Genomic DNA, 17419 nt, shown 5'->3' with positions numbered 1-17419 from the left:
GTGGTATGAGAATATAACTACACTTGAAGAGGACGTAGGGATCTTCATAGTCGGCGAAGAACTTGTCGAGGTTGCTGGTTCTGAGCATTGTGCAAGTCTCAACTGGCAGCCGCACTTCCGTTCCCTGAGTCGCCCACGATCATTCAAGCCCGGTCTTGGATCTGCAGCCTCCAGATACCGTAAGTACGGAGATCGCACTGCAGCGCGCAACACTTGGCGGCTCCCAATTTCCATCGTACTCCTACTCATTCCAGACGAATCGGCGTTCTACCAGGCCACACAAGCCATACTCCGACAAGCACAATCTTGCCAGCCGCTACGACCCACAAAGCTATGGCTGTAGAACCGCTGCGGGTCAAAAAGGCTCCAAGGGCCGCACCTGCCAACATTGTCACCGCCGAGAGTGCTCGACGGTTGCGCTCGACGTCCTGTGTGATCGGCGCAAAGAAGAGCATCGGATCCATGAAAAGGTCGCAGTAAGCATTGGTCAAGACCAGGGTCGGTATCTCGGTGTAGGCCAGGAATCGGCTGATAACGATTTGTCCCGCGCTCTGGAACGACAACAGGCTCAACGGGGCGAGTACGATGCAATTCTTTGGCAGCATCTCACCCGCGCCGCGAGGCACAACGTCCGTTTGTACCATGATCGCTGCGCCAATGCATATGATAGCTTGGACACCAAGCGAGCAGCATATCGTGCTGCGCTTCAGCTCGCCGAGTCGCCGTGATACGAACGAGAAGCAGTACACTCCGAGACAAAAGCCCAGAATTGCTATGCCTGATTTTGCCCATCGGTACGGTCTGTTGAGAGTCTCTCCCGCAGCAGCCAAGCCAACGTAGATGGTGTTTCCGGTCTGCATGCTGACGAAACAATCCCATTCCTTGAACACCGCGCTGTCAACTATTCCAGTGAGAAAGCAGAGCATGAGAAGCGTTAGATCTGTCACGATTCTTTGTCAGCCTAACTCCACAAATGTGAAAGTTCGTAGACTTGGGACATCCGGAGCACTTGATGATGGGGCTTCTCATGGGCTCGTACTGACCTGCCCAAGCCGGATCGATCTCTTGCAACAGATGATCCAAGAGACGGCGCTTCTTGCTGTAGTCGGTGCCGTCACCAAGACTGGCGTGGTCGTCCATGTCTGCGTACCGCTGAGCGACTGTGATCGACAGCCTGCCTAGTCAATAGCGCGGTTGTCAGCTTTTGTGACGATGTCGCGGCCAGATTCCCAGGTGTGTGCACCGCTCGTCGCTCCAAAACGAGCAGGTACACGTCTCCGTAGCCACTGCCATCTTTGCACGGCCATGAGCCTTACGCCGACGTTTCCGCGCCAATGGCTGCGTAAGCTGCTTGTGTCTCCAGGCACGGAAAGGACGAGGTGTCGCGTCGCGCGAAAGGCTAAACAAGGTTCATGATGATGACGTCCGAGTCGGCTCGGTTGCTCAAGCTGAGGTACTCCACATCTATACAATCACGACACACTGCTTGAACAGACTGCACTCGACTACGAGATACATAAGCTCTGGGACGTAGCCGACCTCCATCATCGGGAGTCCTCCACACCAAATATGACGCGGCAAACAGTCAGCGTTCTCGACTGGCGCCGCGACCCGGCCTTCCCAGCCAATGTCAAGGTGCCCTCGCCAAGTCGAAGCGATGGGAAGGGCAGCGACATCCTGGGACCCCAGAACCCGGATCGTCAGAGGCAGGAGCCTGATACAATATGCCCTCCGATCACGGACAGGTAAGCAAGACACCATCTGAAGCCCGCCCTGACTGGTCGCTGAGATACATAGCGGCAAAATGCCGAACATGAAGTGGTCATTCACGGATTCGCATATGCGCTTGGAAGAAGGCGGATGGGCAAGAGAGACGACAGTACGCGAGCTACCGACATCCAAAGAAATCGCTGGTGTGAACATGCGCCTCGAAGCCGGGGTGTACAGAGAGCTGCACTGGCACAACGAAGCTGAATGGGCGTACATCATCAAAGGGCAGTGTCGTATCACTGTGCTTGACACTGAAGGTGGCTCCTTTATCGATGACTTAGAAGAAGGCGATCTATGGTGTGTTTTCTCAGTCGCTCGTAGGCAGGTACTGACGTGCAATAGGTACTTCCCAACGGGGTATCCCCATTCCATCCAAGGTCTCGGAAAGGAAGGCACAGAGTTTTTACTGATTTTCGACGATGGCAACTTCTCCGAAGACTCGACGTTTTTGCTCACAGATTACCTGGCAAGAACACCCAAGGAGGTCCTCAGCAAGAATTTTCGGGTCGATGAGAGAGTCTTCAATTCGCTCAGTCAGCGCGAAAAGTATATTTTCCAAGGCACAATGGTATGTTTTGATTTGCTTGACGTAGCAGGCGTCTTGAAACCACATTGAGGCCGGCCTTGTAACGTTGATCGACTTCTCACGTGCCCCTGCTGACCACAATGTGACTAGCCTGGACCACTTGACCAGGACAGGAAGAAGGTCAATCCTTCGAAGCATAAATCACGCATAGAATGCTGAAGCAGAAACCTCTCAAATTCCCCGGAGGTGAAGTGCGTATCACAGACAGCACCAACTTCACAATCTCAAAGACTATCGCCGCAGCCCACGTCTTGATCAATCCGCATGCGCTGAGAGAGATGCACTGGGTAAGTTGCTAGTCCCCCGTGGTCAGATCTTGCTGACAGACTAGCACCCTAACGCCGACGAATGGTCCTTCTTCCTGCGAGGAAAAGCTCGAGTGACCATCTTCGCTGCTAACGGCGTTGCAAGAACTTTCAACTATCAGGCTGGAGACGTGGGCATCGTGCCCAAGAACAATGCTCATTTCGTCGAGAACATCGGCGACGAGCCAGTTGAGATGCTTGAAATGTTTCGGGCACCAAAGTTTGAGGACTTTTCCCTAGAGCAGTGGCTTGCCCAGACTCCGGCAACTATGTGAGTTCTGTTACAAACATTCCGCAGGCTGGTCTGACCGGGAGTAGGGTTGCGGAGCACCTGAACTTGACCGGCTCCAGGCGAGAGGAGTTCTTGAACTCCCTGTCGAAGGACAAGACAGCTGTGAAACCACCGCTAAGGAAGAACAAGTCTATGTCCGATTTGTGAAACAACTTGTCGGTGCATGGCGTTCAGTCATGACGTGCGAATATGATGCACGAGGTTATCATAATCCTTTGAAAGCCAATTTCAAGCAGTCCATGGCTCAATGAGTCCAAAGTATTGTTCACAGCTACTGTTACCGTCTTCATGTACTACACAAAAGTCTCGAGAGCTGTCAGGTAGGTTCCTCATGTGGGTGAGACGAACTTACGACTTTGATAGCCTCGACAACCGCTGGCATGTTGGTGTATGTGATGACCAACGTCTTACCACTCGGATCGAAGTATGGATGGGGCGTTGCAGCATATATACACCCATCAGATCTATGACGTATCGCCTTGTATAACGTCTGAGCCTCCGTCCATGGGCCCTCCGGGCACTTTGCCGTGCGAATCTTGGAGCAAATCAGCAAGGTAAACCACGGAACACGGTTCATGACGACCTACCAGCACCTGATCCGTCCACCAAGCATCACAGTACACGAAGCAAAGACAGCCGTGGTACTCCGACCAGAAGATCTGACCTTGACCAGTCTGCCACATAATACTCTCTTTCTCCCCGAGCGCGCCGATCAGTCTCTCACGCTGCCAGCCTGTACCGTTCCAATACTCGTATGCCTCAAGATTAAAGGCTTCTCGTTCCGGAACTCTGGCAACGTAGACCCAAGGGTTCTCGTTCTTATGACCGAGAGCGTACACGAACCCGTTGAAGCGCACGCTACAACAATCGCCATACCATGGCTCTGTCTTGCCATCCCACCACCATCGGCAGAGGCGTGTAGCTCGTGGTACAGGCTGGCCGGAATGTTGGTCGACGTCTACATAAACCTCTGCGACGCCAGCGCCCTGGATATCGGACTCGACGTGTTCACGGTAATTGAGCAGGAAGTACAGAAGCCCTGAACTTGTTAGCGCATACATGAACAGGCCGAGCGTGGTATGTCTACTCACCCCGGCCATCCTCAAGCTCGACTACGTTAGTGATACCCAGAGAATGGTGAGTCTCTCCATACTCTTTACTCGGTTCAAGAAGATGCTTCGGAAATCCACGATCGTCCAACAACGGATCATACACAGAGATAGGGTTGGGAGTTGCAATGGCCACCGAGTTGCACGTCATGCCAATGAAGTTGTCGCTCCAATTCTCGTCCCGAAACATCGTGTCGCCATATGTAATAAGGACGTGATCACCTAGTCGACCCTGGAATCCTAGATCCCGCTCGACGCGAGTCGTGCTGGACTTGACGACGCCGAGCTCTTCGACATGTGCGACCTCGACCTTGCGAGGATCGCTGCTAGGATGGCGTACAGGTGCTGGACTACCTGGCGGGCGGCGCTGTGGGAAGAAGTAGGGACCAGGGTTGTGTCTGTAAGGCGCCGGTGCATTTTGCTGGTGAATTGGTTGTTGGTAAGGATATGGTGAATCATGACTGCTTGAGTCGTTGTTGAAGAATTCGGAGACATGTTTGTTGAGTGAGTCCTCGAGACGCTTCGAGAACTTGGAGGCAAGGCCGCTGACTGAGGGCATGGTGGATTGTCACGTACAATGCGTGGGAAGAGGAGTGGAGGTACAAGTCCGGATCAGAGCGTAAGAGTCTATATAGAGTGGTTTCGAGTGAGGATCGTACACGTGCACTGCCACGAACGTGATGATGCCACAGCTGCGTTTGCTGTAGAGGATGCAGCCAATACCGAGAGTGGCTTGAACACCCAGAGGTGCGGGTGATGCCAGGGATCTGCAGCAGGGCCACTCATCTACAGTATATACCTCTTGGGCCGCTTTACCTCCACGTGTGCCCCGCGGCTCGCCTACTGCCTACGTTCATTCAAGTCTATCTGCCTGCCGTACCTAATTATGATATTGTGACTGCCAGCATTGCGCAGGACGCCCCGTTCTAGTGTTCAACATAGCCCAAGATCCTGTACCAGATCAGCCGCAAGCACATCCATGGCTCCCGACCGAGTGTCTTCTATGCCAAACGACAACATCATCTTATCGTCAAGGTATCCATGGTACTTCTGTCCATGTGACATCCAACTCATACTGACTATGTAGAAGAACTCTGTGTGCCCCTCAGGAATCCATTCCTCGCGATCCTTGAATTGCATGGAACCACTCTGACTGGTAAGAGCAGCCCTGCCATGAATCCAGAAGGGTCGCGTTGAAATGGCATAGAGCTCGAAAGGAGCTCTTCGGCGGAAGAGCATGATATAAGGCTCATATACGCCGTGAAAGTCATAATAGGTCTTGTGGTGGAATATGTGCATGATGAAGGTGTTGTCATCAGTAGCAGTGCAGCCAGGATCTTTGCGGCGGCACAGCGTGATGGATATCGAGTTCGTTGCCTGGTGTATGGACTCTAGCTTCGATGCCACCTCGGGCATGTATCTGGCCATGCAGATCAGATCATTGGCTTCCGCGGCCGGGGCGAGGTCAGCACCAGCGACCGACCCATCTGCGTCTATCTGAGCAAAGCTGCGAAGAGGCCACAGATCGTAGTGCGCGTATGCCTTGCCGTCAGCGTCCCAAAAGATGAAGAAGTTCTTCTCGATGGCCTTCCAGGGCAACGGCCGTTGGATTTCGGTGGCTTGCTTGAAGAACTCGACAAGGACATGTCGTTCGAGCTTGAACTCCTCGAGAAGCATGCGTGTATCTTGTAACCATAATCCAAGGCAGGTGTGACCCGATTGAGAGCCATAAACGATGTATGGCGCAGTCGGTCCCATGAACATTCGGGCGTCTCGTGGACCATGCCGAAAATTGATGTAAGCCAGGTCGCCATCGCAGTGGCCTGTGACTGACTTGGCTATGGGCAGAACCGTCGGCTCATCGGCGCAGAGCAGTACCCCGTTCAGGAACCCAGCAGTACAAGTCAGTTGTTGAGATGATTCAATGTCTTCATACGTCTGTTCATGTTGTGCGACAACGATCCACATCTCATGCTTGGTTGGGTGAGGGATGATGTTTGGATTGTATGCCGTCTCGGAACCGAAATGGATAGGAAAGTATTTCCTGTCGCGCGTGGTTCTTGAGAATAGCTCACGGTAATCGTAGAGCCGCGGCTTGTCAGGCACTTTTTCCTTCCACCGACTCTTCGCATCTTCGGCGGTCTCCTCCTCCCCTTCTGGCTCGTCGGCAGGTGCTTCTTCGCTTTCGCTCAACGCAAGGTCAAGAGGACTACTTGTGTTCAGAGGGACTTGGTCTCTAGGTTGGGCGAATCGCCTCGCTGTGGTTTGGACCACGTATGAACCGAATGTGGTAACGCGTAGGGCAAAGAATGTGAAAGAGACCAGCGGCACCAGCAGCAGCAATACCTGCCGTATAGAAACTCGACGAAATCTCATCTTCGCCATCTGGCCACCCTTAATGTCCCCGTGATGGCAGAACTCGCAAATGAACACAGGACTGCGAGGATGCGAACAGCCTGCACTGTTGAGGCTCGGTGGCATGCTTCAGAACAGTGCTGTCCACTGATCGAGCCACAGTGAAAGAAAATGCGTGACATGAGGGTGTCCAGCGCACGCGGGTGCCGAAGCCTTGTGCAAGCCGCCATCTTCGCCATATCTGCTCGGGCTATCAGACAATCGGCGAAGATCTAGAGCTGACAAGCTGAGCTGAGTGACAGTACCAACCGCACCTGGTCAACGCTCGGAGTGGCCGCGGTTGGGGAGCCACGCGATAAGTGGTCGCTGCATGTCTTAAACTGTGACATGAGAAAGAATGGTCCGATCAGCAAATGCAAGTACGCTTCCCATACAACAGCAGCAACTTCCTGGTGAATACAGCGGTATTGAAAACGTGCTTCAAATGACCGGGTCTTTCGTCTTCCGGGGTTGAGGTGGAGTCGGGTAGAAATCCAGGAACCGAGCCCAGACGAGGCACGAGTGTCCTGGCAGATATCTGCTTCGGGCGGCGAGCAAATGACTTACGCAAGCCACTCCAGTGTTATCAGTGTTCGATAGAACCTTAAGCTAGGGTTGACAACAAGCATGCGATGCGATGCACAGCCCTGGTGACACAGCTGGCGTGACTGCCACCTCACCAAAAAGGCCAGAAAAAACGACCGGGGACAGAGCTCCAGGACCGGTTGAGTGCATTGTTGTCTCACTTACTGCAGCTTTGAAGCCCAACCCACGGGGAAAGAGCCCCTGTATTCGTGCAACAATGTAGTGATAGTAAACCTCGACATCGAAGGAAGGAAGGAAGGAAAAGCCGGATCAGCTATTTTCGAGAGGGTGTGCAGGTTCCGAGAAGCAACAATGATTTTCGATCCAGACCAAGCTACATTAAGCTTACGCTAGGGAGGACTCGCCTTGTTTTCTTTGCCGTCTATATCATTTAAGAATAACTAGCTAGACTTTCGTCTGCAAACGCTGAGTTGAATTGAAGTTTCGCGATATCGACAAGGAACATTCTTCCGTCTATGCCCCGGCATCCTGGTATAGAGCTCCCCACCTAAACTCCGTGCTTATACCTAGAAGTCCAAACATCGAAGAAATAGAGTTCGAGCGAACCCCGACGCGTTACTCTGATGATAGCTGCACAGATTCCATCCGCGTGAAGAAACACCGTAGTCTACAAGACTTCCTTGGGCGCATTGTCAGACTCTGAGGAGGCTTTATCGGATGCTCCGCCGCCTGACTCGACGTGACTAGCTGCGTCTGCGTCGCCTTCGGTCGACACGTGCTGAACAGCTGCGGCTCCGTCTCCTCCACTCGACACATCCTGAACAGCTGCGTCTGGCGGGCTTTCAGTGCTTGAGTCGCCTTCCGCAGCAAGTGGCGTCTCGGCCACGTTCTCTTGGGGACCTGCAAGGGCAAGTCCAGGCGTCAAGGCTGGGATAGAGCCGGTTCCAGCGTCTGCTAGAGCATCTGGAAGAACCAGTGGTGCATCTGCTGGGGGCGACTCGAGGAATTGAGACTTCAGGTTGGGATCGTCTTCGAGGGCTTGAAGTGCGATCAGCTTGTGCTGGTCCTTGATCGGCAACGTGTTGAAGTACGCTGTGTTTTCATCCCACAATCTAACGCATTCTTTGTCCCAGTTGCACTTTTCGACCTCTCCGTAGATAGGGTGCTTTAGTCGTGGATGAGATTTTGTCCACGATGACGCGTGAAAGTGATGCTTTACCATTGCACCCTTCCCACCGTGATTGCCCGATTTTGAGTGCCCAGTGCCAGCTGCAAAGGCTTCAGAGGGCAGCACCAGTACCCGACCGACGACCTTTGATTCGTCCAGGTTGTGGAACTCGTTCCATGTGACGTTCCTCCGCTCAGACCTAGCCATCTGAGCGAGGACAGCGTCTGTGAATGCAGACGGGCCAGTGCCAGTCAAGACCTCGTCGAAGTCGAGCTCGATAGAGCCGATTGGTTTGCCTTCCTTCTCGGAAATTCCTTGCAACCACACAAGGATATGTTCGATCAGCGAGAGCATGACAGGAAGCTGTGGCTTGCAGGCAAAGGTCCACTGGACAAAGGACTGCGCCTTTGACCCCAGAGTAGGGTGGTCTTTGAAGCCCGGCTCGTCGGTCTCGATGCCGATGATCATGTCAACATCCGTCTCGTGGTATTTGGCTGGTATCCAATTGCCGAACGGCTGTAGAGCTTCGACATCGATGTCCGCCCATATGCCTCCTTCGGCATACATAATGATGTAACGTAATAGGTCCGCCTGAATGATTCTTGCATTGAGCGATTTGTAGACGTGGACGATATCAGGCCTGTTGAAGCCCGACCTTCCAAATACTTCCTCAACGTAGGCTTCGCCGTTACCGTCTGTGAGGACCTCGTACCGCAGGTCAGGATTCAAAGCTATCCATGATCGCACGCGCTCAGCATCGCGATCCTCGAAATTGGTTGGGTCGACTTTCCACGATTGCCATATCTTGCGAGGGAAGGTCGGGGATCTAGTCGGGCTGAGTGGGTGATGCTGTGTCTTGCCGAATGCTTGATACAACGTGAAGAACACGATCAGCGCTGTGACCAGGACGGCCATTTGGCGAACTTCGTTAGCGACTTTATGCCAAAGAGCATGTCGTCGCTCCTTCGGTGCGGCGCCATCGAGGAAAAGATCTGCTTTTGATTGCAGAGACTTGAGATACATCTCTGGTTGACGTGGCAGTGGCAGTTGTGTAGACCTGAACCTGAGGCACACCAGGAAGGAGTTTGGGTTGCTAGATTGTACAAGAGCGACACAATAGTATCGTGTACGTCAGCGTGGCTGTATCATGTAGGAAGAGGGTCGATTTGCTCTGATCACTTCATCGAGCAGGAGCTGCTCCTTGACCATTGATTTGCGCAGGGTATAAGTCAGATAGCACACGGTATAAGCCAGATAGCACAGGTCGATACGCACTCAGCTGGGTGCCAATAGGGCAGCAGCAGACCTATGAGGATCTAGGCTGCTAGTCCGTGAAGGTCCCAAGTGGGATGCGATCCCTCGTCCGTACGCTGAGAGCGATGAAACCCGAAAGGCCATGTTTGTCAAGATCTAATGACATGCCGACAATACAAGACACCAGACGGTCTGACGATCAGAGATCCGGGCTATGAACCACTGTTCGAGGGAGAATGAGTGCTCCACACCACCAATTCATTTGTACAACTGATAGGACTGTGAGAAGCCCAATTCGGTGATGCAGGTACCCTTGTCAGTCCGAATTTGATAGATACCGCCAGGCTTGTACCACGTAAACAGTAGACATCGCCTGAGCGTCGGTCAGTATGCCAATGTGATATAGCGCTGTTCCAGGCGCTGCTGAAATAAAATGCCAGCGTTGACCCAGATCGATTGGCAGCGACGGAGGCGGGTATCCGCAATCACGAATATGGCTTTTGTGCTTGCAGATGCTGAACTGTGTATTTGCCATCGCTTGCATGTACAAGCTTCGACGCGATCAGCCACCAACATGAAAGGGTGTCATGAAGAAGATAAGGACCGTTGTGTGCCTGAGTCAGATGTCGCAATTGGCCGTTGAGAAACACGGCAAAAACGTGGGCACCGGGACTCCGGAACTTTTGCGTAGCCCGCGCTTTCCCCGAACCTTACCTGAAGTCGACTCAGCCTTGCAGGCTTCCCTGGTGAAGCTTAATTCGATGACTGCTCACCACTGGCGAGTTTGACTCGTTTGAAGCTCTGAAGGCCCGGGTAGCTTTTTTGCTACTAGAGTATCTGCCACTATCTGTCGGTATTCTGCAGCATGGATGAGGCTCTCGACTCATCGCGTCGGTGGCTTGTGTATAGGGGGACTCGCCCGGCTATCGTCTGATGAACCGCGCAATTTGCTTTCCAGATCTCGTTGAGTTGCGGACCGGAATCCCGAAGCCAGATGGGTGAGCTACAAGTTCCGGCAGATCTGAAAAGTCACTCTATTGTATAGCTCACACCCACAGTCCACAGGTTCGGGTCGCACCAATAGGCTGGTACGAGACATCGTGTGGACCAATCGACTCGTCGTTGAATTGCGAGCCAATGAAGTCCTCGTCCGTCTCCCAACTCCTATGACACGATCTACACGGCCAAATTGATAAACCCCTGGTTGTCATTACTCTTTCCGGCTCTGCGCTATACTCAGTTGCCACGATATACTGCCTATCCTGGTTCTCGGGGCAGGCTCGACTTCTGGGCGCTTTCAACAAATGCATAAGAGCCGCCTTATCTTTTCGATCGGCGTATCGTAGCCTCGAAGCCAGGCGATGGCTTGACTATACAATGCATGTCTCAGACAGAATCTATCCGAACAACCCTGTGGTATTCTCCCATGGGGTCCATGGAAGTTCATAGCAGCCAGCCATGACAACGAAGACGTACGTGTGCCTGATACTTTCACCAGGATCTGAATGGCTCGCCGATGAAGGTCTGAGACCAATGTCTTTCCCACTGTCAATTCGGCTGTCTGGTTCGATTTCCAAAGGGACTATCGTCGGAATCGACTCTATACTGACTGAGAAGGCTGCTAGACAGTCGTGACGAGTCTGATCCATTGGGATCAGCACAATGGCCGGCACTTTTCTCTCGAGCTCCTATGAGGCAGAGCTGTCGGTCCAACCACGTTTGGCATGTGCTACTCATAAAAGAGACTAAAGCACGTTGACATTCGTACCTGCACCTGTCGACGCAAGAGGCTTACGTCGAACACTGCTGCATTGACCGGTTGGAAGTGGCGGTCGACGCTCATTGCACCTTCCCAAAGTGCCTGGGCTCAGCCCAACAAAATCAGCTCGGCAAGCCACGAGCCCGTTGTTCATCGCGCCTGCCAGTGGTAGGCTTCTCATGAAGCTGGTAGCAGGTACGACCGGGACAGGAGCTACTGCATCTGAGTCACGAATCCAATCTGAAAGGTCTCGCTGAAAGGTTGCTGCCCATGTTCTCGGTTGTCTCTATGCCAGTCCGGTTGCAAATTACAGGTAGATTATGAACCTTCAGTAACGCCCCCGACACAAAAATAGTCTATGTCACAAATTTCCAAAGGCACCTCATCAATCATACCATGCTGTATGATGCGGATCGTGCGGCTTCGTCGGGAAATGAGGACCATCCGGCTTCGTTGGGTTGTGAGGAGGTTTTGGTGGTTGCCACCCTCCACCATTGTGAGGCGGTTGCCCTTGACCAGGCTGTGGCTTCCAAGGCCACTTGTTGCCAGGCTTCCATGGCGTCTTGTCCCCTGGCTGCGGCTTCCATGGCCACCTGCTGCCAGACTGTCCGCCACGGAAACCACCCTTCCACCATGATGGCGGGTTGTTGTTGGCCTCGGGCGCTGCGTCGCGCTTCTCTACACCTCCAACCGCTTCACAGAAGCTCTCGATCTTCTTGAAGAGAGCTGTTCTCCGTTAGTGGTCGTAGGTAGATTTAAAAAAGATGAGCTCACTCTCGGGATCCTCTGACGAGCACGATTCTCCAAGGCAGTCGGTGAATTTGGCTGCGAACACTTCTGAGCTGCAAATGCAGTACGAATCTCTCACAGAACAATCAGTCTTGGCGAAAGCCCCCGTGAAGCAAGTATCCTGAATCAGCAGTGTCAATGTAGATCCTCATAGTTCTGATCATTTGGTTCCTTACGCTGCAAGTGCTGATGACCGTAGACGAAGTAAAAACAAAAAGCGAGAGGACAACAGCAACCGCGAACAACATGTTGTCCGAGCAACGAGAGACCAGATCCCAGCGAGCGTAGTTGGCGTATAAAGAGGCTGGAAAGATGAAGCTCTAGCGAAGGCCATCGATATAAGAGAGCACCTGGGTCCCCATGCTCGGCAAGAAAGGCCACATGGCAGAGCGAAGTTCAACCAGCTCAGTACATTTCGTGGCGTTTTTGGTGCAGAGGTACCTACACACCCTCTTCACAAGCGACGTGATATGGGCGAGGTGCTGCAGCAGCAAGTGGGCCATGTGGCATGGGTTGTCATAGGCCGATGTCGGTCAGACAAGCCTTCCCTCCCCAGTGAGCAGAGACATGCCGATCGGGCTTAAAATGGTGACATTTGTCCCACCGTTTACTCAATGTGTACATCCGTTTGTGGGAAGGTCAATTCGGATCTGGCAAAGCCCCATGCATCATGCAGCAAGTAGCATACACGAGACTTTCAGCTTGAGTATGAAGCCCAACGAGGTATCGGGCAGATCCATCCTTCAGCATCAATACGGGCAGGTACTGTACTGTATCTTGGCAGAGATGATAAGCCTTCTGGTGGAGAGACTCTGCGTGTTCTGGACGAGCAAAAGATCGGGATCTCGACTCGACCACCATAGGTAAGCTTCAGCTACGCACAGAGAGCGCTCCAGCTCAACATAACTTGGAAGGCTTGTAGAGCCTGGAGTAGGAGCCTCTTCATAGGTAGTCCGATCGGAGTCCCGACTCAGAGCAAGCCGTGCAGGCTGCATTGGGCTACTGTACAGTGCTCGGAGCGAACAGAACCCAAGGTATGGTCAGCGTTGGGCTACAGATAGCTGGGCGCCCTGAAAATATTGCTCAGCTCAGCCATGAGATAGCTCTCCCTCCAGCGATTCGAGCGCTAAAGACTTGTGCGTGCTGTCAAATCATCACGGCGAATCTCAAGCACCCTCAGCTTAGAACCATGCAGCGCCTCGAACTCATTTCTAACCCTAATCATGCTATGAGGCGTTGCGAGTTACTCCGTGCAAGAGCGCAGATGCCTTCTTTTCTCCCGTGCCGGCTCCACCGCCGGCAAAGCCGAAGCTGATGAGCTGGCGCGCTTGAGAAGGTACTGAGAGAATTTCACACTTGGCTCATCGATCGCTCGGGTGACCAGATCTGCGAGCCAGATCGTGAACGGCAGAAGAATGAGCTGAGCCGCCAGATAGTTGACCTCCAGACCAAACGGTCCCCAATCAGAGAATGGTGCCAGATTGATCCAGCCGGGTGTTGCGCTTGCATGACCCTCACGCACACATCCGACTGCTGCGTAGACTCGGTCGCCCAGACTCCATAGCACAGGGCCATGGACAAGGTAGAGACCAAATGAGATCTTCCCCAGGTACTGACAGAACCTCGTCTCGAAGAAGGCCTTGATCCAGGGCAAATTGGGGATGGACACCATAGCCAGGATAGCAGCGATGACGCGGTAGAACCACCGAAAGTCGTAGACAGCCTGTGGCTTGAGGAATGATAAGAGCCACCATCCTGGTGATCTTCGGAGATGCGGAAGATCGTTACTGATGGACGGCACGCCTGCAAGATAAATGGCGGCAGTGAAGAGGATATAGAAGATCCAGCGTCGCGTCGGTCGAAGTCTCTCGAGCAGTCTCGGCAGTTCACCGCCCTTCGCAAGGAGATTCAAGTCGCAGAAGAGCATGCCGACCATGAAGAGACAGCAGAACCAGCCGTCGACAATGTAGAGGAAGTACCATACGAGTCCTGCCTCACATAGCAGACGGCTATTCGTTGAAAGTTCTGTGAAGGCCAAACAAGCGGTGTACACAACGATAGAGCCGCGAAACTCCATGGGAATGGACCAAGTGTGATCATTGTATGCGTTCGCCGGTTCGCCTGTGAAGACGAAACTGAAGTTCTTGAAGTCGCAATACCACTTCCACAGTTCATCAAGATAATTGCTTTGCGGAGGGTCCGCAATGGGGTTGTTGTTCTTAATCCCGAACATGTGCCACGTAGTCATCCACACGAAAGTTGTTGCGAGAACCGGAAGAAAGAGTCGAACCCATCTTCTGAACAGCGCTGATCCCAGCCTCCTGGCCAAGCCGGACTGGTCCTGGGCATGAAGCGCTCGCAAAGGTCCCAAGGACAAGACATAGCCGGAGATCACGAAGAAGATGGCGACCGCAAAGTGACCGCCAGAAAATAGGAGGCGTATGCCAGGGAGACAGACGAAGTAGTACTGTCCCTCCCATCCGAATACATTCTCAAGGATTAGCTCGCCCTGAACTCCAGAATGTCCCCAGACTTGGTGGTGTAATGAGTATACCAGGAGGGCAGCAAAGCCTCGTAGACCGTCCAGGTAGGCAGTATCATGCTTGCCCTTTGCGGGTTGTTTCATCTCTTTGATCTCGACAACTGACACTGTTGGCGCAAGCTTTATCTCGTCAGTACATGCGCTGATGTCCTGGAGCACAAGCTCACACACCTTGTCTGACTTCTCCGACTTGTCACCTCTTTCGCCTTTACGTTCAAGCATGGCTTCGATATCGTCGAACACACTTTCGGCGTGAGGTTTGCCATTTACGCGGACCAATTCTGGTGATGCCGTGACGAGTCGCAGAGCCATATTGTTGGTATGCTCTCGAGAGGGGGGCGACAGCGAAGGTGAACCTGATGAGCACTGTCTAAAATGTTGCGGGGGACTCGACTCCAAGCAGTCCCAGCTCTAGGTCAGAGGGATATAGCGCACGGCCAGGCCTCGACGCCCAACGTCTAGGCTTTCGATCGTGCCCGTAAGCGCTGAGATGGGCAGAAATTGGTCTGGACTAGCTCAGCGAGCTCACAGAGAGCGTCCGGCTTACGAGTGGCTGGCGCAGCACTGACACATCTAGTTCATCACCGAAGTCCTTGATGTGAGACTTTGCTTCGCCGAGTCACATCTGGCCGCTGTCGGGAGTAGACGGCTCCCAATCAATAATATCTGGACCTCGAATGGGCAATGCGGCACGCTGGGGGCAGACCGGGCCTTGCTGATTGTGCTGAATTCTGCTCTCGACCGAAGTGACTTGCCTATCAGAACCAGAGATAATGCAACAAGGCGAATGCGGGAATAAGGTTTCGGAATTGGTCGCACAAGTCAGGTACAGACAGGCACATGGATGCAGTGTCTCACTGTGAAGTCAATTGTAGCTGGTGCATGGCACCCCACGTCCCACGCATGATCACGAACAGTGTATCCGATTGCTTCTGAGGTTCCACAGAGGAAAGGTACCTCAGGGTCGGGTACAGTCCCTTGTATGATGTCGTTACCTGACGTATTAGACAGTATTGTGTGTATTATTGTAATGACTGCGTATTGAGGCTCCCAAGGTTCCAACCTTGGAAGGTTCTCTCAACAAACGGCCGATATGCAAGCTCATCGCAAGAGGCCAGATGGCAATTCTAGCCGCAGCCAGACGCTAGCCGGATATTGAGGTCCTCAGGCACAATGCGCCGACTTGTACCGCAGCTCCAAAGGCAAAGGTTCTCTTATCGGCCTCTCAGCAGCGTCTCCTGATCCACACAACACCAACACTCCTCTGAGCGAGCGTCGTGGGTCCAATGTGCAGGCAGTCCAATGCGATGCGCGTTCCGAAGCCGGTGGCTGCGATATCGCACATTCGAGCGTCGATGGCAAGTAGCTTTGCATTTCGCTAAGCTGTACTGTCTCAGCGACAACAGATCATCGCTTCCACCAAAGAACCGCCAGCACATCAGCTCGTGGAGGCATAGCTGCAGCTAAAGGCCATATTTGGCGCCTCGTTCATGCACAATCTGGTCGTCTTGATGTAGATCCCTGTCTTGGTTCCAGAGAGTCATCATGTCCGAAAAAGGAAGCGAATCCCTGTAGCAGCAGCCGATTCGGGCAGACCGCAAGCTAGATCTAGACTGTTCTTGCCATCTTCTGCAAAGCGGATCGTTGGGTCGTGGTCAGGCAAGCACAGCTGCCCATTCTAGCAGCCAGGCAAGTCCATCGCAGCGAGTTGCCTTGACCTGGGGGATTCATCGCCTCCGCGGGTTTACATTGCCCCTGACCCTCATGCAAAGGATATGGCGAGCGGAGCAGACCTGCCACATACCACAGGGTAAGGCTCGAGTCTGAGAGACTTTCAAGGCACACGGGACGAGAAGCAGCAACGCTACGCCTGTGCGGCCTTTTGACGCTAGGTTGTCGGTGAAGGCGGGCGACAGAAAAATCTCAATCGACCGCCAATTGTGCCGGTGAACGCCTCGCTTGTCGCCTCGCTTGTTGCCTCGCCTATCACCGATAAAACATTATCCGGGCACGGCTGTCGCTCTCTTGTGTTCGCAAGCGATGTGAGCGGATCCAACGAGTCATCATGCGCTGCTGTGTCTCTGGTCGTGTTGTCATGAGATTGTTGGCCTTTGCCACGCTGCTGTTGCTCTATCAGCAGCATGAGAGCTGGCTGGTGTAGGAATTTTGGGAAGTCCAAAGTGGAACTACGCCCGATCCGTTAAGCGACCAACTAGTGTACCCAACTCTTTTAAGCGAAACATCTAGCTCATCCAGACCTTTGTGGTTACAGCTAGCCACGTCGTCCATATCGGCTTACCGAGAAGCGCAACTGAACTGCCGCACTCGGTTTGGGAAGGCTCTTACGACGTACTGATGCTGGTGGCATGCGACTTAGCCTATTGCGTTCCATTCAGCTCCCACCCGTACCGGCTTGCAGATCTGGTTCATTCTGCAGCCACCGACATGCATGAACGGGCATCTGAGCTCCAGGAACAAGTGCGCGTGGTACATGTCTTCCTCGTCCGTCCATTGACGCAGAAGAGCCTTATCATGACGGCTCAGTCTATGCATGAGCCGCTTCCACGCGAATTTGTCTCATACCACCAGTATGCTCATTTCAACCCGTACGCGATCGCGACTGCCTCAAGTCGATGTGCATTGATTCACAATGAGCGATTGTCGCGGACACAGGTCTGGCTGCTGCTACTGATGCGAGCCAGCCTGCCATTGCGATGGAGAGGCAACGTGTATTTCCCATTGTAGACCGCGCGGATATGTTGAAGGTACATTTCGGATTGTCCATCATCACGGGCAGTAGGATCCCGCTGCGTTGGGCACAGGCTCTTCAAGCTGAATCTAATCGAGGCTGGAATCCGGGACTGCGCGCGTCTGCTGGAAGACAGGCGTAAGAGTCTTGTCCACA

The 17419-nt window shown here is 53.2% G+C and overlaps 7 protein-coding genes across 7 annotated transcripts; 1 reads left to right on the top strand and 6 right to left on the bottom strand.

The window, feature by feature from the left end:
• Positions 1-245: 245 nt before the first annotated feature.
• AB675_8194 (uncharacterized protein) lies at positions 246-1140 on the bottom strand (the record flags this gene model as incomplete). Its single annotated transcript, XM_018148623.1, has 2 exons — positions 246-940; positions 1044-1140. 2 exons carry the CDS (start codon positions 1138-1140, stop codon positions 246-248), a joined length of 792 nt encoding a protein of 263 aa, XP_018001016.1.
• Positions 1141-1569: 429 nt separating this feature from the next.
• Positions 1570-3100, top strand: AB675_8193 (Oxalate decarboxylase OxdC; the record flags this gene model as incomplete). The annotated part of the gene is made up of 7 exons (XM_018148622.1): positions 1570-1745; positions 1798-2067; positions 2113-2338; positions 2447-2476; positions 2521-2643; positions 2688-2932; positions 2980-3100. 7 exons carry the CDS (start codon positions 1570-1572, stop codon positions 3098-3100), a joined length of 1191 nt encoding a protein of 396 aa, XP_018001263.1.
• Positions 3101-3246: 146 nt separating this feature from the next.
• On the bottom strand, positions 3247-4621 carry AB675_8192 (uncharacterized protein; the record flags this gene model as incomplete). The annotated part of the gene is made up of 4 exons (XM_018148621.1): positions 3247-3258; positions 3306-3488; positions 3541-3992; positions 4045-4621. 4 exons carry the CDS (start codon positions 4619-4621, stop codon positions 3247-3249), a joined length of 1224 nt encoding a protein of 407 aa, XP_018001114.1.
• Positions 4622-4995: 374 nt separating this feature from the next.
• Positions 4996-6438, bottom strand: AB675_8191 (uncharacterized protein; the record flags this gene model as incomplete). The annotated part of the gene is made up of 1 exon (XM_018148620.1): positions 4996-6438. One exon carries the CDS (start codon positions 6436-6438, stop codon positions 4996-4998), a length of 1443 nt encoding a protein of 480 aa, XP_018000967.1.
• Positions 6439-7669: 1231 nt separating this feature from the next.
• AB675_8190 (Initiation-specific alpha-1,6-mannosyltransferase) lies at positions 7670-9193 on the bottom strand (the record flags this gene model as incomplete). The annotated part of the gene is made up of 1 exon (XM_018148619.1): positions 7670-9193. One exon carries the CDS (start codon positions 9191-9193, stop codon positions 7670-7672), a length of 1524 nt encoding a protein of 507 aa, XP_018001212.1.
• A 2375-nt stretch (positions 9194-11568) lies between these two features.
• Positions 11569-12220, bottom strand: AB675_8189 (uncharacterized protein; the record flags this gene model as incomplete). Its single annotated transcript, XM_018148617.1, has 3 exons — positions 11569-11909; positions 11958-12093; positions 12149-12220. The coding sequence occupies 3 exons, from the start codon at positions 12218-12220 to the stop codon at positions 11569-11571; spliced, it is 549 nt and encodes a 182-aa protein (XP_018001180.1).
• Positions 12221-13215: 995 nt separating this feature from the next.
• On the bottom strand, positions 13216-14826 carry AB675_8188 (uncharacterized protein; the record flags this gene model as incomplete). Its single annotated transcript, XM_018148616.1, has 2 exons — positions 13216-14634; positions 14686-14826. The coding sequence occupies 2 exons, from the start codon at positions 14824-14826 to the stop codon at positions 13216-13218; spliced, it is 1560 nt and encodes a 519-aa protein (XP_018001128.1).
• Between the last annotated feature and the right edge of the window lie 2593 nt (positions 14827-17419).

Source organism: Cyphellophora attinorum (assembly GCF_001299255.1).
Source record: "Cyphellophora attinorum strain CBS 131958 chromosome Unknown Contig10, whole genome shotgun sequence".
Lineage (NCBI taxonomy): Eukaryota > Fungi > Ascomycota > Eurotiomycetes > Chaetothyriales > Cyphellophoraceae > Cyphellophora > Cyphellophora attinorum.
This window is presented reverse-complemented; position numbering and strand designations above follow the sequence as displayed.